The sequence below is a fragment of the Bacillus rossius genome, chromosome 6 (assembly GCF_032445375.1).
Source record: "Bacillus rossius redtenbacheri isolate Brsri chromosome 6, Brsri_v3, whole genome shotgun sequence".
Taxonomy (NCBI): Eukaryota; Metazoa; Arthropoda; class Insecta; order Phasmatodea; family Bacillidae; genus Bacillus; species Bacillus rossius.
The window spans coordinates 23419788-23446751 of NC_086334.1; the positions used below are offsets into that span (position 1 = coordinate 23419788).

General features: G+C 34.7%; 1 protein-coding gene and 1 long non-coding RNA gene across 4 annotated transcripts in view; both read left to right on the forward strand.

Moving 5' to 3' along the window:
- Positions 1-14611: 14611 nt before the first annotated feature.
- On the forward strand, positions 14612-18114 carry LOC134532872 (uncharacterized). Its single transcript, XR_010075196.1, has 2 exons — positions 14612-16123; positions 17207-18114. It is a non-coding gene; the product is annotated as an uncharacterized LOC134532872 (long non-coding RNA).
- Positions 18115-23129: 5015 nt separating this feature from the next.
- Positions 23130-26964, forward strand: part of LOC134532874 (polyamine-transporting ATPase 13A3-like) — a 41690-nt gene continuing 37855 nt past the window's right edge. For all 3 annotated transcript variants that reach the window (XM_063369877.1, XM_063369878.1, XM_063369879.1), the window contains exons 1-4: positions 23130-23626; positions 24813-25042; positions 25582-25786; positions 26531-26735. In XM_063369877.1, the coding sequence (XP_063225947.1) occupies positions 23372-23626; positions 24813-25042; positions 25582-25786; positions 26531-26735 (895 nt within the window). In that variant the 5' untranslated portion in view covers positions 23130-23371. The remainder of the gene's footprint in view (positions 23627-24812; positions 25043-25581; positions 25787-26530; positions 26736-26964) is intronic.

A 26964-nucleotide genomic window follows, 5' to 3' on the forward strand; every position in this document is an offset into this window, starting at 1 on the left:
AAATATATGTACCATAATATAAACAAAAAAAGTTTTAAACAATAAAAAACTTAAATTGTTGAAATATCAAGATAAACACAGCCCATATATTTTACAAATTTCTTTATATTTAAACGTCTCCAGGACTCATGCCATGTATTGGCCGAACATCAGCCATATACCAACTGAAAGCTATCACCTTACTTAACAAAATATACTGTTCAGAATTTTTGTCTGGGCCGACACTTTTAATGCCGACGGACAGCAACAAGATCGCGCGCCCAGTTTTACTTGCAGGCAATAGCTTCACCCGCCCATTACAGGCCTTGAAAAAACCATTTTACTTCTCCGTTAAAAAGTGAAATATGAAAATTCAACAACGAGGTCCTAAACACAAGATATAAGGCTTTTTATTTAACCTAAAAAATTTGTAATTTAAAAACATTTTTTAAAATTATTTAAGGTCAAACAAAGTTCATATTTCAGAAAATGGCATTATATTATAACGACTCCAGGACTCATTCCATGTATTGGCCGAACATCAGCCATATACCAACTGAAAGCTGTCACCTTACTTAACAAAATATACTGTTCAGAATTTTTGTCTGGGCCGACACTTTTAATGCCGACGGACAGCAACAAGATCGCGCGCCCAGTTTTACTTGCAGGCAATAGCTTCACCCGCCCATTACAGGCCTTGAAAAACCCATTTTACTTCTCTGTTAAAATGTGAAAAATGAAAATCCAACAACGAGGTCCTAAACACAAGATATAAGGCTTTTTATTTAACCTAAAAAATTTGTAATTTAAAAACATTTTTTAAAATTATTTAAGGTCAAACAAAGTTCATATTTCAGAAAATGGCATTATATTATAACGACTCCAGGACTCATTCCATGTATTGGCCGAACATCAGCCATATACCAACTGAAAGCTGTCACCTTACTTAACAAAATATACTGTTCAGAATTTTTGTCTGGGCCGACACTTTTAATGCCGACGGACAGCAACAAGATCGCGCGCCCAGTTTTACTTGCAGGCAATAGCTTCACCCGCCCATTACAGGCCTTGAAAAAACCAGTTTACTTCTCTGTTAAAATGTGAAAAATGAAAATCCAACAACGAGGTCCTAAACACAATATGTGATGCTTTTTATTTAAACTAAAAAATTTGTATTTTTAAAAACATTATTTAAAGTTATTTAAGGTAAAACAAAGTACATATTTCAAAAACTTGCATTATATTAAAACGACTCCAGTACTCGTACCAAGTATTGGCCGAACATCAGCCATATACCAAATGAAAGCTGTCACCTTACTTAACAAAATATACTGTTCAGAATTTTTGTCTGGGCCGACACTTTTAATGACGACGGACAGCAACAAGATCGCGCGCCCAGTTTTACTTGCAGGCAATAGCTTCATGCGCCCATTACAGGACCTGAAAAAACCATTTTATTTCTCTGTTTTAAACTGAAATATAAACATCCACCTACAAGGTCCTAAACGCAAGATATGGCGCTTTGTATTTAATTTAAAAACTTAGTATTTGTTAATAGTATTATTAAAATTATTTAAGGTCAAATAAGGTACATATTTCAAATACTTGCATTATATTAAAACAACTCCAGTACTCATACCAAGTATTGGCCGAACATCAGCCATATACCAACTGAAAGCTGTCACCTTACTTAACAAAATATACTGTTCAGAATTTTTGTCTGGGCCGACACTTTTAATGCCGACGGACAGCAACAAGATCGCGCGCCCAGTTTCACTTGCAGGCAATAGCTTCACCCACCCATTACAGGCCTTGAAAAAACCATTTTACTTCTCCGTTAAAAAGTGAAATATGAAAATTCAACAACGAGGTCCTAAACACAAGATATAAGGTTATTTAACCTAAAAAATTTGTAATTTAAAAACATTTTTTAAAATTATTTAAGGTCAAACAAAGTTCATATTTCAGAAAATGGCATTATATTATAACGACTCCAGGACTCATACCATGTATTAGCCGAACATCAGCCATATACCAACTGAAAGCTGTCACCTTACTTAACAAAATATACTGTTCAGAATTTTTGTCTGGGCCGACACTTTTAATGCCGACGGACAGCAACAAGATCGCGCGCCCAGTTTTACTTGCAGGCAATAGCTTCACCCGCCCATTACAGGCCTTGTAAAAACCATTTTACTTCTCTGTTAAAATGTGAAAAATGAAAATCCAACAACGAGATCCTAAACACAAGATGTGAGGCTTTTTATTTAAACTAAAAAATTTGTATTTTTAAAAACATTATTTAAAGTTATTTAAGGTAAAACAAAGTACATATTTCAAAAACTTGCATTATATTAAAACGACTCCAGGACTCATACCAAGTATTGGCCGAACATCAGCCATATACCAAATGAATGCTTTCACCTTACTTAACAAAATATACTGTTCAGAATTTTTGTCTGGGCCGACACTTTTAATGCCGACGGACAGCAACAAGATCGCGCGCCCAGTTTTACTTGCAGGCAATAGCTTCACCCGCCCATTACAGGCCTTGAAAAAACCATTTTACTTCTCTGTTAAAATGTGAAAAATGAAAATCCAACAACGAGGTCCTAAACACAAGATGTGAGGCTTTTTATTTAAACTAAAAAATTTGTATTTTTAAAAACATTATTTAAAGTTATTTAAGGTAAAACAAAGTACATATTTCAAAAACTTGCATTATATTAAAACGACTCCAGGACTCGTACCAAGTATTGGCCGAACATCAGCCATATACCAAATGAAAGCTGTCACCTTACTTAACAAAATATACTGTTCAGAATTTTTGTCTGGGCCGACACTTTTAATGACGACGGACAGCAACAAGATCGCGCGCCCAGTTTTACTTGCAGGCAATAGCTTCATGCGCCCATTACAGGACCTGAAAAAACCATTTTATTTCTCTGTTTTAAACTGAAATATAAACATCCACCTACAAGGTCCTAAACGCAAGATATGGCGCTTTGTATTTAATTTAAAAACTTAGTATTTGTTAATAGTATTATTAAAATTATTTAAGGTCAAATAAGGTACATATTTCAAATACTTGCATTATATTAAAACGACTCCAGTACTCATACCAAGTATTGGCCGAACATCAGCCATATACCAACTGAAAGCTGTCACCTTACTTAACAAAATATACTGTTCAGAATTTTTGTCTGGGCCGACACTTTTAATGCCGACGGACAGCAACAAGATCGCGCGCCCAGTTTCACTTGCAGGCAATAGCTTCACCCACCCATTACAGGCCTTGAAAAAACCATTTTACTTCTCCGTTAAAAAGTGAAATATGAAAATTCAACAACGAGGTCCTAAACACAAGATATAAGGTTATTTAACCTAAAAAATTTGTAATTTAAAAACATTTTTTAAAATTATTTAAGGTCAAACAAAGTTCATATTTCAGAAAATGGCATTATATTATAACGACTCCAGGACTCATACCATGTATTAGCCGAACATCAGCCATATACCAACTGAAAGCTGTCACCTTACTTAACAAAATATACTGTTCAGAATTTTTGTCTGGGCCGACACTTTTAATGCCGACGGACAGCAACAAGATCGCGCGCCCAGTTTTACTTGCAGGCAATAGCTTCACCCGCCCATTACAGGCCTTGTAAAAACCATTTTACTTCTCTGTTAAAATGTGAAAAATGAAAATCCAACAACGAGATCCTAAACACAAGATGTGAGGCTTTTTATTTAAACTAAAAAATTTGTATTTTTAAAAACATTATTTAAAGTTATTTAAGGTAAAACAAAGTACATATTTCAAAAACTTGCATTATATTAAAACGACTCCAGGACTCGTACCAAGTATTGGCCGAACATCAGCCATATACCAAATGAAAGCTGTCACCTTACTTAACAAAATATACTGTTCAGAATTTTTGTCTGGGCCGACACTTTTAATGACGACGGACAGCAACAAGATCGCGCGCCCAGTTTTACTTGCAGGCAATAGCTTCATGCGCCCATTACAGGACCTGAAAAAACCATTTTATTTCTCTGTTTTAAACTGAAATATAAACATCCACCTACAAGGTCCTAAACGCAAGATATGGCGCTTTGTATTTAATTTAAAAACTTAGTATTTGTTAATAGTATTATTAAAATTATTTAAGGTCAAATAAGGTACATATTTCAAATACTTGCATTATATTAAAACGACTCCAGTACTCATACCAAGTATTGGCCGAACATCAGCCATATACCAACTGAAAGCTGTCACCTTACTTAACAAAATATACTGTTCAGAATTTTTGTCTGGGCCGACACTTTTAATGCCGACGGACAGCAACAAGATCGCGCGCCCAGTTTCACTTGCAGGCAATAGCTTCACCCACCCATTACAGGCCTTGAAAAAACCATTTTACTTCTCCGTTAAAAAGTGAAATATGAAAATTCAACAACGAGGTCCTAAACACAAGATATAAGGTTATTTAACCTAAAAAATTTGTAATTTAAAAACATTTTTTAAAATTATTTAAGGTCAAACAAAGTTCATATTTCAGAAAATGGCATTATATTATAACGACTCCAGGACTCATACCATGTATTAGCCGAACATCAGCCATATACCAACTGAAAGCTGTCACCTTACTTAACAAAATATACTGTTCAGAATTTTTGTCTGGGCCGACACTTTTAATGCCGACGGACAGCAACAAGATCGCGCGCCCAGTTTTACTTGCAGGCAATAGCTTCACCCGCCCATTACAGGCCTTGTAAAAACCATTTTACTTCTCTGTTAAAATGTGAAAAATGAAAATCCAACAACGAGATCCTAAACACAAGATGTGAGGCTTTTTATTTAAACTAAAAAATTTGTATTTTTAAAAACATTATTTAAAGTTATTTAAGGTAAAACAAAGTACATATTTCAAAAACTTGCATTATATTAAAACGACTCCAGGACTCATACCAAGTATTGGCCGAACATCAGCCATATACCAAATGAATGCTTTCACCTTACTTAACAAAATATACTGTTCAGAATTTTTGTCTGGGCCGACACTTTTAATGCCGACGGACAGCAACAAGATCGCGCGCCCAGTTTTACTTGCAGGCAATAGCTTCACCCGCCCATTACAGGCCTTGAAAAAACCATTTTACTTCTCTGTTAAAATGTGAAAAATGAAAATCCAACAACGAGGTCCTAAACACAAGATGTGAGGCTTTTTATTTAAACTAAAAAATTTGTATTTTTAAAAACATTATTTAAAGTTATTTAAGGTAAAACAAAGTACATATTTCAAAAACTTGCATTATATTAAAACGACTCCAGGACTCGTACCAAGTATTGGCCGAACATCAGCCATATACCAAATGAAAGCTGTCACCTTACTTAACAAAATATACTGTTCAGAATTTTTGTCTGGGCCGACACTTTTAATGCCGACGGACAGCAACAAGATCGCGCGCCCAGTTTCACTTGCAGGCAATAGCTTCACCCGCCCATTACAGGCCTCTAAAAAACCATTTTACTTCTCCGTTAAAAAGTGAAATATGAAAATTCAACAACGAGGTCCTAAACGCAAGATATGGCGCATTGTATTTAATTTAAAAACTTAGTATTTGTTAATAGTATTATTAAAATTATTTAAGGTCAAAAAAGGTACATATTTCAAAAACTTGCATTATATTAAAACGACTCCAGTACCCATACCAAGTATTGGCCGAACATCAGCCATATACCAAATGAAAGCTGTCACCTTACTTAACAAAATATACTGTTCAGAATTTTTGTCTGGGTCGACACTTTTAATGCCGACGGACAGCAACAAGATTGCGCGCCCAGTTTTATTTGCAGGCAATAGCTTCACCCGCCCATTACAGGCCTTGAAAAAACCAGTTTACTTATCTGTTAAAATGTGAAAAATGAAAATCCAACAACGAGGTCCTAAACACAATATGTGAGGCTTTTTATTTAAACTAAAAAATTTGTATTTTTAAAAACATTATTTAAAGTTATTTAAGGTAAAACAAAGTACATATTTCAAAAACTTGCATTATATTAAAACGACTCCAGTACTCGTACCAAGTATTGGCCGAACATCAGCCATATACCAAATGAAAGCTGTCACCTTACTTAACAAAATATACTGTTCAGAATTTTTGTCTGGGCCGACACTTTTAATGCCGACGGACAGCAACAAGATCGCGCGCCCAGTTTTACTTGCAGGCAATAGCTTCATGCGCCCATTACAGGACCTGAAAAAACCATTTTATTTCTCTGTTTTAAACTGAAATATAAAAATCCACCTACAAGGTCCTAAACGCAAGATGTGAGGCTTTTTATTAAACTAAAAAATTTGTATTTTTAAAAACATTATTTAAAGTTATTTAAGGTAAAACAAAGTACATATTTCAGAAAATGGCATTATATTATAACGACTCCAGGACTCATACCATGTATTGGCCGAACATCAGCCATATACCAACTGAAAGCTGTCACCTTACTTAACAAAATATACTGTTCAGAATTTTTGTCTGGGCCGACAGTTTTAATGCCGACGGACAGCAACAAGATCGCGCGCCCAGTTTTACTTGCAGGCAATAGCTTCATGCGCCCATTACAGGACCTGAAAAAACCATTTTATTTCTCTGTTTTAAACTGAAATATAAAAATCCACCTACAAGGTCCTAAACGCAAGATATGGCGCTTTGTATTTAATTTAAAAACTTAGTATTTGTTAATAGTATTATTAAAATTATTTAAGGTCAAATAAGGTACATATTTCAAATACTTGCATTATATTAAAACGACTCCAGTACTCATACCAAGTATTGGCCGAACATCAGCCATATACAAAATGAAAGCTGTCACCTTACTTAACAAAATATACTGTTCAGAATTTTTGTCTGGGCCGACAGTTTTAATGCCGACGGACAGCAACAAGATCGCGCGCCCAGTTTTACTTGCAGGCAATAGCTTCATCCGCCCATTACAGGACCTGAAAAAACCATTTTTTTCTCCGTTCAGAAACTGAAATAAAAAATTCCAACTACGGGATCCTAAACTAAATGTGTAAGGCTTGTTATTTAACTAATTGTATTAGTATCCTTAACAGTATTTTTTTATATATTTAAGGTCTAACAAGGTACATATTTCAAAAACTGGCATTATATGATAACGAGTCTAGGACTGATAGCAAGTATTGGTCGAACATCAGCCATGTATCAAATGAATGCTGAAATCTTTCTTAACAAAATATTCCTATCATAATTTTTTACTTGGCCGACACTTTTAATGCCGACGGTCCTCAACAAGTTCTTACGCCCTGTTTTCCTTGCAGGCAATAGCTTCACCCGACAAATATGTTGATATTTTTATTTATTTCATTATATTTGAACCACTATTATAGATTTTATTATTTATTGCATACTTAATTATTGTATATAAGTTTTTGATATGTCTTACTAATACTGCAAGGGGTGGAAAATTTTCAATCTGCGCTGCCATCGGAAGAGGACGTGTTGTGGAGCTGCTCCAAGGGTTTATGACGAGCGCAAGGACCCGACCTTTCAAAGTATAAAGAAAGGTTTCCTTTCTGCTAAGACGCTCAGGCTATAAAAATGTCAACTCATCTATAAACTTAGTCACCCGACTTGGCTACACCCGGGAAGCTAACATCCCTATAGCCTTCTTGTCGTCGGGCGTACATTCGCTAGCTCCGCTCGCGCGTGCTGTCGGCCGGGAGTGCCCTGCGTCCTTTGGGAATCACCTGAGGCGGGCAGTTCACCGAAGGGGAGTTGATGCGGGAACCGTAGCGTTTACTCACGGCATGCGCGGGGTGTGTCGCCCTGCCCAGGCCCTTGTCTAGGAAATACAAAAAGAATCACAAATCTGTGAAAAATTTGTCCATAGCTGAATTTCTGCCAATTGTTAGAGTTGACTATGCTTAATAACATACCTGAAGTTTACCGTTGTAGACCTTATGCGTATCACCGAAAACGTGCAGTTAAGTCCTAGAAGTTAGAGTCTTACAGCAGTCCATTAAAATGATTCCCGTTTACGCAGTTAATAACGTAGACTCTCTGTAAGTGCATAAAAATAATCCAGATACACTATTCAACACGATCACGTTAAAAAAATTCAATGTTGAATAAAAAGTTGAAACAAAGTCGATAACGTTATTGATTATGTTTTTTTTTCAAACATTCATTGAAATAAAAGTATGATTTACATACAAAACAAGGGTCGGCGTGTGTGCCGTCCTGCGGCGGTGCTTTGGTCGCAGCAAGCCGGCGCGACGAGCGTTGCACGCGACCTTCATGGCCAAGTTTCAAAGTTCCGAAGATTTAGTTTAGGGATTGCTGCAGATATGTTACGTTTATTCGATTTAACAAAAAATCAGTTAAATTATCGCAAATAAGATAATAATCTAATATTTTTTCTTAAGTTATGATGGCTCCATAAAGTTGCAATAAACAATTTTGTTAGAACTTGTCAACAGGAACACCCAAAAATACCAAGTTTAACAATTATGTATACAAATATCTAAAAAAAATTGGGAAAGCTTTCCTTCTCATAAAGAACGATTTAAGCTTTTATTTTTTATTTGACTAAATCTGTTTGAAATGGGAAAATCGAAACACTAATGAACTTTAAAGTAATAACTCTAGGCATCGGACGCATGACGTCACATTTGAGATGAGGCACAATATCAATATTTGAGAGCATGTTTTCAGTTCGTAAACTTAAAAAAAAATGCTTTAGTAAAGACTGAAAAACCAGATTAGAAAAACTAAGTAAAGAATTCAAAATTAATACCAATACTAATCAACAAATAAATATATGATAGTTATTGTCTTATTCTATTACTTCAGTAACGTAATCTATTTTTTATCCAGGCTTCATGGTCTATTAGAAACAAAACATTTACAGTTTTCATAGCGCCCATAAAGGTTTGTGGTTTTTATCTTAGGTAAATATTTTCATTCTGATGTATTGTAATAAAATCAAATAAACTTTTGCATCTACTTACATTAGTTAATTGGAGGAATTTACTAGCGATTTTTATCTTTATTTTTAATATCTTTGTTGCCTGTGACTAAAACACTCCAACACAAACGACTTTAGCATGAAGCCTAGAGCAGTACACATTGCGACGCTCTAACGGCTCTAGCGACCCAATAGGTTATTGTAGACAACTAAATATATACCATTTAAAAACTAATAAATATCAAGAAACTTAATTTAAAAGACTTTCAAGTTCCTGTAGTTTATATATATATATATATATATATATATATATATATATATATATATATATATATATATTAATTCCTGCGATTTTGTAAAAAAAAAAAACATTTCGCAAAATTTTGTTGATACAACTTTCTTATTTTGCATTATATATATATATATATATATATATATATTAATTCCTGCGATTTTGTAAAAATTTGTGTATATATATATATATACACACACACACTTCTAAACTTTCAAAAGTATAAAAGATTTTGAAAACTAATTTTATGTGATAACTGAGAAGATACAATAATAAAAACGTTTGTAGAATTCATATTTGTAGAGCGCAACAAGGAGCTAAGATTTAGGACATAACCGCTAGTTTTCTGAGTGATGCACAAGGTATGGGGCGATAAACTGTTGATATGTTACTACAGAACGTTGATTCTAACTCTACTAAATAAATTCAGCGTTTATGTTTTTTTTATATTAAAAGTGTTAGTTTCCTAAGAGCTAAATTCACCGCAGCCCAAGTGACTTCAGCACCTCCCGCAGTAGAATAGGCCTACACATTACGCCGCTCGGAACGCTTCAGCGCCAGCGGGCAGATCAATGGAGTCACACTCTTAAGCAATATACCATTTGTTAAAGCTTAAAAAATATGCAACTTCGTTGGTTTAAATGAATTTTACGTGGGGCCTTTCATGTTTATGTAATTGTATTTTTATTTTCTTAAATTAAAAAAAAATTGGTTGTCTGTAAAGTCGGTTTATGGACGATAGTTTAACGTGACGTCATAACAAAATATTGATGAAATGATTGCATACTTTTATGAATAAAATTGAATCAATTTTATTGAATTATCACTATTTTGTATTGATACAAAGAAGGAGTGAAATGAAATCTACTACCTATTTAATGAAAATATATTTAATCTTTATAAATGTGTTTGTTTTTAACAATTGAAGTTAAGTTCCTAGAACATTTTGGGCTTCATTATGAGATTATACTATAGAAATTGCATTTACAAAATTTATTTTTGTGGGTCAATGCAAGAAATTGTAACTTAGGCCTTAACTGCACGATTTTGGTACAACGCACAGGGTTTGCAGCGGTAAACTTTTGATATGTTACTAAGAAATATTGATACTGCTGCTGTACAAAATTTCAGGTTTTATGTAATTTTCCATATGTTAAAAAACTTTGTTTCCTAAGACCAAAATTTGTTCCAACCCGAGCGACTTAAGTACCCACACGGTAGGATACACACTACGACGCTCGGAACCTTTCAGAGGCCCGGTCAGTTGAGTCAGAGAATTAACCAATATACCATTTTAAAGCTTTAAAAATATGCAACAACGTTTGTAAAAGTGATTATTACGGCGGACCATATATCTTTATGTTAATCGTGTTTTTAATTCTTTCGTTGTGAATAAAAGACACTTCTTATTACTTCATCGATTAATATCGTACCTTTAGTATTAACATTTTGAAAATGTTTTAACATAAATGTGTAAAATGGTGTTTCTAGATTATTTGGATGCATTTACGGAGAGTCTACGTTAATAACTGCGTATACGCGAATCATTTTAATGAACTGCTGTAAGTCGCTGCCATCTAGGACTTAACTGCACGTTTTCGGTGATACGTACAAGGTCTACAGCAGTAAACTTTCGGTATGTTATTAAGCATAGTAGGCTCTACCACTGTGCAAAAATTCAGCTTTGGGCAAATTTTTCACAGATTGAAAGCTTTGTTTCGTGGACGACTCGGGGTGCTCGCCTCGCAACAAGAACCGGGGGCGACAGCTGCAGGCACTCTGGAGCCGGGGCGCCCGCCCGGGCTGTGTGCCTGCGGGGAGGGCGTAGAGGCAGTCAGTCACGCCCTGGAGGTTTCCAATACAGGAGCTCTTTGTTGGGAATATAGTGAATACCAACTCGCGGACAATTCGGCGGAAGTCGCTGTTGTATCGTCGGCCCTGAGAAGATCAGTGGAAGCCGATTTTTCAAGTCGATAATGGGAAAGGAACGAGAATATTATAATAATACAAACTTGACAAAAAGTTGCGTGTAAAATGTTACACTACCAAAGCGTTGTGCTCTTATTTATGACAACTTGGTATTGTTCTACGTGGTGAGAACAAAACATGCAACACGCTTTGTTGCTGGTAAGACGAGAGTCGTAGCGCCAAGGTGCCATCCTTAAGGACGCGGTTCAGGTGTATAATACATTTTCTGCCATTGCGATAGTTCACTGTTATTCTATTTGAAAACGGGAAAACTTCTATTGCTGCCTATTCGAAGACTTAACTTTGCTATTGCAATTAAAGCTAACGATAATTAGATAAAATAACTTTTAACTCTAAAAATAGGAGCTAGAGTATGAGTCAAAATGCTGTCAATCAGTGTTGTTATGTAACAGATACCTAACATTTTATTCATACATGATAATCAAAATATGTAGTTTCATTGTTTTTCTAAAGTATTATCCCTAAAGTCTCCTACAGATACAATTGGATCATAGTGCTCCATTAATGAGGAAATAATTATTTTCTTTATTTTGGTGAATACATGTGATGACAAAATTAAAATTTTTAAGTGAAATAAGTATAAATACTGCTAAGAGTAAAAGAAGTTTTATGGATTACTTAGATGCTTTGTGCGTTTCCTTTTTTTTCTTAACCTAACTAAAACCAAATGTATTTGGGAGGGGTCTGGGTTAGGGAGAGACCTAGGTCCGTCTCAGGCCGAAGCCTATACGCTCTAATCATGCAGGGGTTAGCCATGCAGGAGAGGTCGCATGCATCATGTGCTAGGAGGGAATTGGTCAGCCATGGCCACCATTAGTGCCATGACAAACTCCCCTCACTGACTACTCTAGACTAACACTAGATAAGGTGGGCCCAGGTGAAGCCTCTATTGACAGAGGGAAAACCCTGGGTTCATTCATGCTGGATGCAAAATTAATGTATTAATTAACAAGCAGGTTGGTTACGGGAACAGAAGGGTTGTTCTGGAAGAAGAGTTGGACAGAGTAAAAAAGCACTACTAAGCGAAGGTGGTGAGCTTGGACTGTTTGGTCCGTGTTCCCGCCATGATGCCAGCCAGCACACATTCTTAAACTAGAAATATCAGTATGAATGTGTACATGTGTATGGGATTATTCTTGGGCGCTTCGCCATTCAAGGTCTCAGGAGACCAAAAAAGTGGAAAATCAGACGATAATTCGAGCCCTGCTGGGCCGAAACACGACAGTATTTTTCGCCTACACGGAAGGACCTACAGGGAGGGCTGCGTCGGTGTTGGGCGTTGTATGTCAATTAGAACCATATTATACTTAATAATACTTAATACTATGAGCTGCCAGCTTAGGATTGCAAGAACTGTGCTTTTTCGCTCCGCGCGCATTGGCTGGCAGTCTGCGCGGCCAATCACGCGCGACTATGGCGGCCGGTGGGCAAGGAGCGATTTCGGCCGCTTATATTTTTGTCTTACGTCCGGATCAAAATTTCCGAGCGATAAAACATGTGGGTTTTAACTATTTACGCATTTATCGTAAAATGTTTCTGGGGTTCGAATGTAAAAGTCTTGCAAAGTTTCCGTGTCCGTTTCACAATGCAAGGCTTCTGTAGGGTAATACATTGGAGCGTCTGTAGCTATTCGAATACATTTATTCTGAATTCGCTGCAGCTTTAATAAATGTGTTTTCGCAGTGGTTGCCCAGACTGGGGCTGCGTACGTAATAATAGGGTGAATCAGTGTTTTGTAGAGCACAGTAAACCGTTCGTTACTGTGCCTCCACATCGCCTGCTCATTACTGGATATAGTGAGCTTAGTCTAACCTCAGCTTGAATTCTCTAGGCATTTATTATCTATATGATGGTGCCAGAGAAGCTTCCTGTCCATGTGGACGCCTAGATATTTTACGACGTCCTTGTGTGGGATTTGTTCGCCAAACAAACGTATTTATGGCCTGTGTTCTACAGGTGGAAGATTTCCGCGAGTAAACACAATAGCTTCGGACATCGTTGTGTTCACTTTGCTAAGCCAGGTCGTACACCATTGCTAGCACACAGCTAATGCATCCGTTTTTTTTCCTAGCCTAATTTAATCTAAGCTAATGCAGTCTGGTAGTGGCTAGGTGAAGTGTGTATGATCTGCTATACAGAAACGTGTCGTTTGCATAGCACATAGCAGCCTAACTTCACTAGGCGGTGTTCGGGGCGTGGCAAATCTCTAGAAGGCTATATAGGTATGTTAAATAGAACAGGGCCTAGAATACTGCCCTGTGGTACGCCTGCTCTTATTTGTTTGATGTCAGACATAGTTCTTTAAGTTGATACTGTAAACGTTCTGTCTTCTAGGTAGGACGCGACTAGCTTGGTATAGCAGACCAGGAAATTTGTTTGATATAGTTTGTATAGATTAGCCCCGCGTTATAAACTCTGTCGAAGGCTTTTTCTACGTCTAAAAACGTCGCAACTACATAATCTTTTACGTTGAAGGCGCTTGTTATCTCTTCAGTGAGGCGTATGAGTTGGTGCACTGTCAAGTGATTACTGCGAAAAATCGAATGGCCTAAGTGTACAGGCCTGCCCGATCCGCGGACGAATATTTTCACGTTCTGCGCGCATACTTTTCGTTGGTGATACTGCCTACGAGCGCGGGTTTGAATGGTAGTTTGATGATATGAATTGACAAACTGCTAGACTGTGTGTAATATAGTTACCCAAATAACACTAAAACAACAAAAATGAATTAAATAATAAATAACCATCTCTTTTAAAACTATAACGTGTCAGAACTGAGTGTTATTGTGCAAACAAAGACTAATTTTAGCAAAGATTATTGCACGAAGTAAGGGAGGTAGGGTTATATGAATGGTCAAAATAAGTTTTTATAGCAACTGATCTTGAGAAAATGATTTTTTTGTTTGTGTAGGCCTCAACTTTGACAGCTGAGTAAAGTTTATTTAAACAAAGGCACAGCATTTCAATAAGTGTTTTATTTTTTAATGAATTTCTGAATTATAACCTTGTCACAAATTTTTATGTAGGATACATACAGATGCAAGTTTATTATAAACTGAACTATTAGTATTAATGTTTATACGTTTCATTTAGAAAATAAATTTAGCTCATATTGTTACATGAATTAATATATCTGATACGCTTACTTGCGTTATTAAAATAACTTGCATTAACTTCGGAACAATTGTAACGTGTCCCAAATTTTCGGTTGTAAACGCAAACCAAATATTTTCATTTAATTATATTATTAATTGATGTCATGTTATGTTGATAGAACTAACAAAAAACGGCGAAATATAAATTCGAATTTTTGATATTCGTGCTTTATTGTTTGGCTATTTATTTTGGCAATTTTTCATAGTTTAAGCACTTATGAAAATATTTACATAAAATTCTTATAAATGTTTTTTGAGATTCTTTAATTATGTGTGATGATTCTGCTAATATTTGTTGAGATAATTGAGGTAGATTACCGGTATTTTACCATTGGTTTTGTATTTTGTATTACGTTAGCTACTTTTAAAATACTTTTAAGTCATTTGGATGGTTGGTTAAGTTTTGTTAGCTTAATTTAAAACATTGTTTAATCGTGTGAATGGCTGGAGGGATAAGGTAATTTAATTTCGAACACTGTTCAATTATTTGAATGATTGGTTGTATACAATATTCATTTAAAATACTGTATATTGGTGTAAATGTTTGGGTAAGTTACGTTAGCCACATTAAAAATACTTAACGGCGTTCTTCGGGATAGGTGTTATTCAAAAAACCATTAAATGTTCTTAATGGAGAACCTTCTCTAGAAAATTAGCATTACTTGAAATAGGGATAACAATCTGCAGGTAGAGAAGTAAAGATTGTGTTAGGTAAGTTCCGGGAAGAGGAGTGGCAGATTTAGCATTTAAAACTGCAGAATAAAAAGTACGAATTTTTGAAAAATTTAAATATTTAAGCTTTGTGAAACGATTAATAACCATGCAACATTTTTAAATAATCAATATTAATATTACAAGAGTGACATATTTTTAATTATATAATCTTGATTTTTGAAATAAATGCTTTTTTTTTCGGATGAGGTTGTACTAACCAGCGAAATGATTTTTTTTCCGTATCTAAACTACCGCGTTATTATTTTCCTGCCTAGTATTTTGTTAGTACAATATATAGTACACAATATATAGTGCACAAAATAATTTATTACGGTTGTGGCAAACAACAGTTAACTGGTGTCACTGCTACAAAAGTTTAACATTATTTAGCCAAACTTGTGTTGTGAATGTATTACACTGAAATAAATAATAAAATCACTTCAGGCTATATAAAAAAAAAGATTGTCAAAATTAAATGATATCGTAGCTTTCGTCCATTCGAAACCTAAATTGGGCGGAGACAAAACAAAATACAGAAAAAAACTTATTTTGTAATAAATGAGGCAATAAAATTAGTTATAGGTATCTAATTTCTTAATTTATTTACTTGAATGAAAATAAATTTGCCATTAGAATCATCATTTGTTGATAACCGCCGTTCTAACAAAATGTAAAACTCAGATTAACGTATATTTCCGTATACATAGCCTACTTTAGCAAAATATCTCCAGAGTGACGTCACAAATTGCTAGCCAGTGAAAGAGAAAGGTGCGCAAAAGGATACATATATAACTTCACGATGATTCACCCGTTATGTTCACAGTTGACAGAACAGAAGAACGAATGAATATCAAGCAATGATTTGTGTAACATTTTCTTAAGTGTTATGAGTACGTAATAAATATTCTCGCAGAAACTGTATGGTGTTATGTAGGCTGAAGTATCTATTTATTCGATTTTTTATTTATTAGAAAACAATTTGATCCGATTTCCGCATAGGTAGTTGAGAAGTGTAATTAGGATAAGAAATTTTAAGCTCAATATTGTGCTAAAACAGATTAAGATAAATTGTAATTGGAACCGAATTAGGGGTTCATATGTAAAAATACAAATGTTTGTTAAGTGACACAATATTTCTGTAAACCTTTGTGTTCTGTACCATTACAAGAAGGAACAACCATATTTCTATACATTTGAGAATAATAACAGTAGTATTACAGAATTATTTTTATTTGGTTTCATATAGAACTTCTATAAGCACTCGAACTATGGTCAATGGACTGGGAATGTTGCGTTTAATGCCGATTATAATTTGTTGTGTTTGTTGCCAGCCAAACTTGTTTAACTATATGATAGAACCTTACACTTAGTACGTGTGGTTTCCAAGTGATGTTATGTTCTCTGGATTATGTAATTACAGTTTCCCTTATACGAATGTACCGAACAAATATAAAGTGTTGTGGTGTATACCACCATTGAAATATAAGAAACCTCTTAGTTAACACTAGGAAAATAACAAATGCAAGTGACAAGTAGCTCATTTGACATTGAACAAGAGGATCGTTCCAAAGAGAGGTTGCACCCTCCTTCCTGAGCGAGCCTTTTGTGACGTTGCAAGTTGTTTCTTGTTTCATTACAAAGAAAAATTGAAAAAGTAAGCCATAAATTGCACCATTTTAAAACATATTTGCAACATTGCAAATAATTGCTTGAATATCTTTCACACTTGGGGTTGGCTAATGACTAAATTTCGAATAAAATTTTCTATTTACTCATTGATATAACGTTACGTTAACCATGCAAGCACATTTGTTGAAATGCAGCATGTACTTTGTATGGTGTATTGTATGGTGTACAATTAACAGCATCTTTCATGTACTTTATTTTAATAATTCTTGGGAATTTTTTTTCCAGAACTAATTGATATGTTCTCGCCCCTTAAATACAGGTAACGAGATGCTGGCCCGTTACCATCACATGCAAGGTCTCAATAGTATATAAACAACATTATTCTAATGTATTGTTATTGTGGTGACTAGCGAATGAATGCAGCAGATTCCAACTCTTCAGAATTGTTTCCAGTAGACGCAGCGTCGCACTGCGTGGCTGCGACTGGTTGATAATCGCTGGCTCCTCTGTGACATTGTGGGCATTGGTGAATCAAGCTTGTCGTGAATGTCAGTGCGCTTGCAAACTGACTCCCCTGCTGCAGCTCATACACCGGTCGTCACTGGATTCTGATGTACTTTGTAATAATTAAGATAGTTTCTGAACCAGAACAGTTGATAAGCTACGGTCCTGAATCAAAAAAGGTAAATTTAAAATGTGTCGTAACTTTATCTTTGAGCCTCATTTAGAAAATGTTAACATACTCACCTTTCATTGTTAGGTACATATTTTTTTACACAATCCCGCATAACCCTGCAAGTTATAAAAATTCTTCCAATGTATGAATTTCCCAATTACATACATATTGATAATGCCGAATGTGGACTTTATATATATATACACATGCATACTTACACATATATGTATAATAATTGAAAGAAAATGTTTGCTTCAATGTCTCCCCTATAAATAATAAATGAATTACCTATATGATTAAATATCCGTGTTCTTAGTGGATATAACTAGGAAAATCTGCATAATTTGTATGTATTTTGGTAGTTATTAAAAAAGTACAATTAAACTTACAATATTATGAATTGTCATACCTCTAATGTTAAATTTTACTCTTGTACCGATAGCACACTGTATCTAAGTAACATAATTAAGATGTCACAGATATAATATTTAATACTTACTAATTTTATTCGACAATGTGTTTCCGATTCATTTGACTTCTTGCAAATGGGTTATAAATTAAGTATAACTCCAGAGACGTACCAAATTAGGTTACCTTGAGAAACTCATGACGTCAGCGTGTATGGTTTATGTGTTAGGGAAAATTTATTCAAATACTGTGTATTAAAAAAGTGCATGACATGGTATATTATTGTTTTATTTTGAAACAATTAACCCCAATTATTGCGAACATCATGGTAATATGCTTAAAAAATGTGTGAACTCTGGAGTGTATGAGAAGTTATTTCCAGGCCGGCCGTCGAATCGTCCGGTTTTAGGATCGAGTATAAATGACAGAACTTCGACTATCATCCCTTTTCTACGTGTGTCTAAAGCCAGTCAGGAGCGTGGAAAACCCCCCCTGAAAAGCCTGACTCGAATGACAATTGAAATGTTTTCCTAACTTAAATTAAACTAAGCTAAAGTGTGTGGGAAAGGGGCCAATTTAAGGTAGGACCTAGGCGTGTCTCAGGGCAAACCCTATACACTAGAATAAATACCAATTATTTAAGTTAAATACAAAGCGCCATATATTGCGTTTAGGACCTTGTAGTTGGATTTTTATATTTCAGTTTTAAACGGAGAAATAAAATGGTTTTTTCAGGGCCTGTAATGGGCGAGTGAAGCTATTGCCTGCAAGGAAAACAGGGCACGCGATCTTGTTGCTGTCCGTCGGCATTAAAAGTGTCGGCCCAGACAAAAATTCTGAAAAGTATATTTTGTTAAGAAACGTTACAGCTTTCACTTGGTACATGGCTGATATTCGGCCAATACTTGGTATGAGTCCTGGAGTCGTTTTAATATAAAGTAAGTTTTTGAAATATGTACCTTTTTCGACCTTAAATAATTTTAATAATACTATTAACAAATACTAAGTTTTTAAATTAAATACAAAGCGCCATATCTTTCGTTTAGTATCTTGTAGGTGGATTTTTAAATTTCAGTTTTAAACAGATAAATAAAATGGTTTTTTCAGGTCCTGTAATGGGCGGGTGAAGTTATTGCCTGTAAGTAAAACTGGGCGCGCGAACTTGTTGCTGTCCGTCGGCATTAAAAGTGTCGGCCCAGACAAAAATTCTGAACAGTATATTTTGTTAAGAAATGTTACAGCTTTCATTTGGTATATGGCTGATATTCGGCCAATACTTGGTATGAGTCCTGGAGTCGTTTTTATAAAATGCAAATTTTTGAAATATGTACCTTCTTTGACCTTATATAAATTAAAGAATACTATTGATAAATACTATTTTTTTAGTTAAATACAAAGCATATTATCTTTCGTTTAGGACCTTGTAGTTGTATTTATATATTTCAGTTTTAAACGGAGAATAAAAATGGTTTTTTTTAGGTCCTGTAATGGGCGGGTGAAGCTATTGCCTGTAAGTAAAACTGGGCGCGCGAACTTGTTGCTGTCCGTCGGCATTAAAAGTGTTGGCCCAGAAAAAAATTCTGAACAGTATATTTTGTTAAGTAAGGTGACAGCTTTCATTTGGTACATGGCTGATGTTCGGCCAATACTTGGTATGAGTCCTGGAGTCGTTTTAATATAAAGTAAGTTTTTGAAATATGTACCTTTTTCGACCTTAAATAATTTTAATAATACTATTAACAAATACTAAGTTTTTAAATTAAATACAAAGCGCCATATCTTTCTTTTAGTATCTTGTAGGTGGATTTTTAAATTTCAGTTTTAAACAGATAAATAAAATGGTTTTTTCAGGTCCTGTAATGGGCGGGTGAAGTTATTGCCTGCAAGTAAATCTAAGCGCGCGAACTTGTTGCTGTCCGTCGGCATTAAAACTGTCGGCACAGACAAAAATTCTGAACAGTATATTTTGTTAAGTAAGGTGACAGCTTTCATTTGGTACATGGCTGATGTTCGGCCAATACTTGGTATGAGTCCTGGAGTCGTTTTTATAAAATGCAGGTTTTTGAAATATGTACCTTCTTTGACCTTATATAATTTAAAGAATACTATTAATAAATACTATTTTTTTTAGTTAAATACAAAGCATCTTATCTTGCGTTTAGGACCTTGTAGGTCGAATTTTATATTTCAGTTTTAAACAGAGAAATAAAATGGTTTTTTCAGGTCCTGTAATGGGCGGGTGAAGCTATTGCCTGCAAGTAAATCTAAGCGCGCGAACTTGTTGCTGTCCGTCGGCATTAAAACTGTCGGCCCAGACAAAAATTCTGAACAGTATATTTTGTTAAGAAATGTTACAGCTTTCATTTGGTATATGGCTGATATTCGGCCAATACTTGGTATGAGTCCTGGAGTCGTTTTTATAAAATGCAAATTTTTGAAATATGTACCTTCTTTGACCTTATATAAATTAAAGAATACTATTGATAAATACTATTTTTTTTAGTTAAATACAAAGCATATTATCTTTCGTTTAGGACCTTGTAGTTGTATTTATATATTTCAGTTTTAAACGGAGAAATAAAATGGTTTTTTTTAGGTCCTGTAATGGGCGGGTGAAGCTATTGCCTGTAAGTAAAACTGGGCGCGCGAACTTGTTGCTGTCCGTCGGCATTAAAAGTGTCGGCCCAGACAAAAATTCTGAACAGTATATTTTGTTAAGTAAGGTGACAGCTTTTATTTGGTACATGGCTGATGTTCGGCCAATACTTGGTATGAGTCCTGGAGTCGTTTTTATAAAATGCAGGTTTTTGAAATATGTACCTTCTTTGACCTTATATAATTTAAAGAATACTATTAATAAATACTATTTTTTTTAGTTAAATACAAAGCATCTTATCTTGCGTTTTGGACCTTGTAGGTCGAATTTTATATTTCAGTTTTAAACAGAGAAATAAAATGGTTTTTTCAGGTCCTGTAATGGGCGGGTGAAGCTATTGCCTGCAAGTAAATCTAAGCGCGCGAACTTGTTGCTGTCCGTCGGTATTAAAACTGTCGGCCCAGACAAAAATTCTGAACAGTATATTTTGTTAAGAAATGTTACAGCTTTCATTTGGTATATGGCTGATATTCGGCCAATACTTGGTATGAGTCCTGGAGTCGTTTTTATAAAATGCAAATTTTTGAAATATGTACCTTCTTTGATCTTATATAATTTAAAGAATACTATTAATAAATACTATTTTTTTTAGTTAAATACAAAGCATCTTATCTTGCGTTTCGGACCTTGTAGTTGGATTTATATATTTCAGTTTTAAACGGAGAAATAAAATGGTTTTTTTCAGGTCCTGTAATGGGCGGGTGAAGTTATTGCCTGCAAGGAAAACAGGGCGCGCGATCTTGTTGCTGTCCGTCGGAATTAAAAGTGTCGGCCCAGACAAAAATTCTGAACAGTATATTTTGTTAAGAAATGTTACAGCTTTCATTTGGTATATGGCTGATATTCGGCCAATACTTGGTATGAGTCCTGGAGTCGTTTTTATAAAATGCAAATTTTTGAAATATGTACCTTCTTTGACCTTATATAAATTAAAGAATACTATTGATAAATACTATTTTTTTAGTTAAATACAAAGCATATTATCTTTCGTTTAGGACCTTGTAGTTGTATTTATATATTTCAGTTTTAAACGGAGAAATAAAATGGTTTTTTTTAGGTCCTGTAATGGGCGGGTGAAGCTATTGCCTGTAAGTAAAACTGGGCGCGCGAACTTGTTGCTGTCCGTCGGCATTAAAAGTGTTGGCCCAGAAAAAAATTCTGAACAGTATATTTTGTTAAGTAAGGTGACAGCTTTCATTTGGTACATGGCTGATGTTCGGCCAATACTTGGTATGAGTCCTGGAGTCGTTTTAATATAAAGTAAGTTTTTGAAATATGTACCTTTTTCGACCTTAAGTAATTTTAATAATACTATTAACAAATACTAAGTTTTTAAATTAAATACAAAGCGCCATATCTTTCGTTTAGTATATTGTAGGTGGATTTTTAAATTTCAGTTTTAAACAGATAAATAAAATGGTTTTTTCAGGTCCTGTAATGGGCGGGTGAAGTTATTGCCTGCAAGTAAAACTGGGCGCGCGATCTTGTTGCTGTCCGTCGGCATTAAAAGTGTCGGCCCAGACAAAAATTCTGAACAGTATATTTTGTTAAGTAAGGTGACAGCTTTCATTTGGTATATGGCTGATGTTCGGCCAATACTTGGTATGAGTTCTGGAGTCATTTTAATATAATGCAAGTTTTTGAAATATGTAACTTATTTGACCTTAAATAATTTTAATAATATTATTAACAAATACTAAGTTTTTAAATTAAATACAAAGCGCCATATCTTGCGTTTTGGACCTTGTAGGTCGAATTTTATATTTCAGTTATAAACAGAGAAATAAAATGGTTTTTTCAGGTCCTGTAATGGGCGGGTGAAGCTATTGCCTGCAAGTAAAACTAAGCGCGCGAACTTGTTGCTGTCCGTCGGCATTAAAACTGTCGGCCCAGACAAAAATTCTGAACAGTATATTTTGTTAAGTAAGGTGACAGCTTTCATTTGGTACATGGCTGATGTTCGGCCAATACTTGGTATGAGTCCTGGAGTCGTTTTTATAAAATGCAGGTTTTTGAAATATGTACCTTCTTTGATCTTATATAATTTAAAGAATACTATTAATAAATACTATTTTTTTTAGTTAAATACACAGCATCTTATCTTGCGTTTAGGACCTTGTAGTTGGATTTATATATTTCAGTTTTAAACGGAGAAATAAAATGGTGTTTTTCAGGTCCTGTAATGGGCGGGTGAAGTTATTGCCTGCAAGGAAAACAGGGCGCGCGATCTTGTTGCTGTCCGTCGGCATTAAAAGTGTCGGCCCAGACAAAAATTCTGAACATTATATTTTGTTAAGAAATGTTACAGCTTTCATTTGGTACATGGCTGATGTTCGGCCAATACTTGGTATTGGTCCTGGAGTTGTTATAATATAATGCCAGTTTTTGAAATATATATCATGTTTGACTTTTAAATAATTTTAACATTACGTTTAAAAATGCATTTTTTTAAAATATTATTAACTAGCCTTACGTTTTGCCTTTATGACTTCGTAGTTGTATTTTGGCTTACATTTTGTCTATTTTATTTTTGGGTAAATGTTTTTGAAACGTGAAAACTGTCATGGCCACAATGTATGTGTGTGTATGTTGCTGTTGCTGTCCAAATGCATAATTTTGACTCCGGTTGCCGAATAACCTTTTGAGAATAACAATGGAAATGTCTTAAAAAACGAGATAATTAGATAACTGTTGTCAACATACAACAAAGTCAGTTAGTCATCCTTTATGGAATGGTGTGTAGGTTTCTTTTAAAGAGTTGTGTTGGCTTTGTTATAAAATGTAATAAAATCAGAATGATTGAATCGTTAATTCTCTAGAAAGGGTGACATTTATATTTTTGATTTTATTCCATTTAATTGTACTATTTTTGTGTAATATGTGGAATGCGTTTTTGCGAACACAGCAGACTTATGAAAATATTCCGGACAATACATCACAGTGCATCGATTTAGAAGATCAGTTAATTTGTGTGGGGTACAAGAAAAATAGAGTGAAATATTTCTTTTTCTATTTAGCATGTGTAGTTCTTTGTGGTTTTCCGTACCTATTACATTACTGGTATGACAATTTTGCAGCTTATGTGAAGTGTTCAAAGTGTTACTTGTCACAAGCAGACTTTATACTTATTAAAGTGAGTATGTTTGTGTATAAAATGTATTTACTCATACATTATCATCAGGATCTATGTTTATCCTTTGATCCTTATGGCATATCATGCCTATGTTAGTGTTGTATGGTCCGGTACATAAAGAAAACTCAAATATCACAATACCAACTAATTATGTGTCATTTCTTATGGTATTTATTTCGTATTCAGCTAGCAATAATAATGCAATGTAATATCACAAGTTTTTGTTACGTCCAGGATCTTTCAAAGTACTATATTAAAACAACAAGCATAATGTACCACAGGATCAATCCATTGAGATCAAGGTATAAACTTGTATATGTGATAAGGAACTTATACTTACTGTTGGTTAGACTCAGTTAGCTACATGAAAAATTATTGTTACATCATGTAAACAGTTGGTTAGGTTAGCTACATTGTAATTGGTGTCTAGTTGCTTGCCAACTGTTCCAAACTATTTCACAGTATTTTTAATATTTGAATGTACCCATCCTTACCTAACCACTTTTTAAAATGGTAAAATTCTTACAGAATGATGGAAAAACTTTTCAGATTGTAAAAAAAGAAACTTTTTGGATTTTTTTTTATAGATATGTTATGCTGCTTTAGAATAACCTTGAACATGAATTGTTAGAAAATATTTTATTTGTGTTGTGCCTGACAGTCGAATGTAATTTCTGGTGTAAAACTCTGGACTTAAAGAGATTCATTTAAAATAAATTACAACATTAATAGTAGGTACCTACTGGAATTTTATTTTTACTTCTTTGGTAATATAGTATTCAACAGAATTTAAACTTGTTTTCACAAAATAAGAAAATTTACTATTTGCATCAAAGTTTTTCATATATAAAACTAAAAATAGTTAATGAAGACTTAACATAAGATGTTTAAACAAACTGGATGGGAGCAAAATAATTTGGTTGGCTCCCGAACACAAGCCATTAAAGGGTGTAATTTTCCACCTGCTTGCTGCTGTCCAGATATCCCTGCAGTTAATTAATGTTGGAGTCTGTGATTGAAAGAGTATCTGACCAATCACGTGGAGTCAGTTTAGTTGGGTGAAGCAACCATAGTTCACTGGAGTGATGTAACCTTCTGTGACTTAGGAATTTAAGCAGTCAAAAATGTCAAATTTCACCCTTGAATAATGACTGCACCAGGGTAAAAAACTGTTCTTCTATTCCAGAACTGCCATGGAAACTACTTCCTCGTGCCTGTTCAGAAATGTCAGTGCGGTCTCCCGGGCACGGGAACTGTCGGCCAGATTCGATACTTCCATCACTGCCACAGGAAGTATGTGTGGAACGAAGAAGCGTGTGTCTTCGTGCAGCTGTGTGGCCTTGACGATGGGAGGAGCACGCTCGCGCAGCTGGTGGAGTCTGCGCACGGCCACACGGCCCAGGAGCAAGCACAGCTGTGAGTGTGCGCTGTGCTGAAAACCTGATGATACTGCTAGCTTGATGTTGTGTACTCTGTGCGTTATTGATTACCGAGCCAGGTGGCACAACAGTAACCATTGGACGCACGTTTGGAAGGAACTGGGTTCAAATCCCACCCTGTCCATCCCGATTTCGGTTTTCCATGGTTTTCACTCCGTGGTTTGTAGAGACGTCAGTGGGAAAAATAAAACCACATGTTTTCCTGGAAAACTAGAGTTACATAATTTAAGAAAGGTTGAAATATGTTATACAATAATTTCAGTTATGTAATACATTAAATTTTCCTCATTGGTATTACAAAAAATTAAAAAACTTGGTAGCTAAATACGCAAAAAGTGTGCAATATATATATATATTTTGTTGTTTTTGTTTTGTGAATGTCAAGCCATTCAAATAAGTCTACATGTGTATTATGTTAATATAAATTAAAATGGTGAAATGGAACCCTGTAAGTCAGTGTGCATTGAGCAGATAGTAGGTTCGTGAGTGTAACTAATCATGTGTGTCTGTTTTCAGATTGCACCTCTATGACCGTAACGTGATTGATGTTGGTGTGAAGTCGTATTGGAAGTTATTTCTTGAAGAAGTTCTAAATCCATTTTATATTTTCCAAGTTTATAGTATTACGCTGTGGTGCCTTGATGAGTATTATTACTATGCTGGCTGTGTTTTCTTCTTGTCTGCAGTTTCTGTGATTACTGCGCTTGTTCAAACTAGAAAGGTTTGTGTGCAATTTGATAGAAACTTAACAATTCTCTGAATTATATCCACTGCAACTTAAATTCAGAAAAATTATATTCAGGATATTGAGTAGTTATTTCATGTGGTGCCAATATAAGAATGACATACAAAGAGGTCAGAAAAATAATTTAGGTCATAAGGTACTAAAAGTATTTTTGTGAAAGAAAGTTTTGTAAAATAAATGTGTACCCTTTTTTTTACGCCTTAAATATATGTTTCACGTTCGTTAAAATTAATTTTTAGCAGAAGAATGAGTACTAGCATGTTTATGCAAAAATCAGTTAAGTACTTTATTGGGGTGATGTGAAATTGATTTTGTTTTAAAAAAAAAAAGAGGGGGGGATCAACATCATTTTATGAGTGCTGCAGATCTACTTTGGCTATCAGCATCAAAAATATCCTATATGATAGTCTGCACCATACATTTTTCCCATGCAAAATTTCATTCAAAGCCATGGAATTCATAAGGTCTGGTTGAGGAAAGAACAAACATATTTTCTTCTTTATATTTTTCTATACATTATGTATAGTTAAAATAATATATCAAAATTATAAAAATTGTTGAAGTCCTTACTAAGATATGAGATCCAAATCTGAAATCGAGAACAGTGAATGAACTGTAGCCATGATTATGCATTTTTATTATACCTTATATTAAGTTCTTTTTCCTGGCAAAAGTTAATGAAGCACCAACTAACTTACATCTTTTTTTGTTCTCTGACAGCAAAGTGTTGCATTGCACAACCTTGCAACTGTCCACAATGCTAGTCTGGTGACAGTGATGCGTAAAAATGGAGTCTGTGAGGATGTGAAAGCAGACTCCCTTGTACCCGGTGATGTCATAGCTATCCCGCAGCAGGGATGCCAGTTGACGTGCGATGCATTACTGCTCACCGGTAATTGTGTTGTTAATGAGAGTATGTTGACAGGTAAGTTTAGTTACTGATGTATAAATAGAGACAAGATGTTATGGTTTTATTTTTAGTCCTATTTCATTTTTAAAATAGGTTTCTGTGTTATTTGTTTTTATTTTTATAAATTCTGTTTTGTAATACTTACTCCACCAAATTAGTGTATTTGTATGCTGCATTTTTACGATAAAATAATATGTAAAAAATTGGTCTAAAAAAGATAAATTCAGAACAATAAAAATAAACT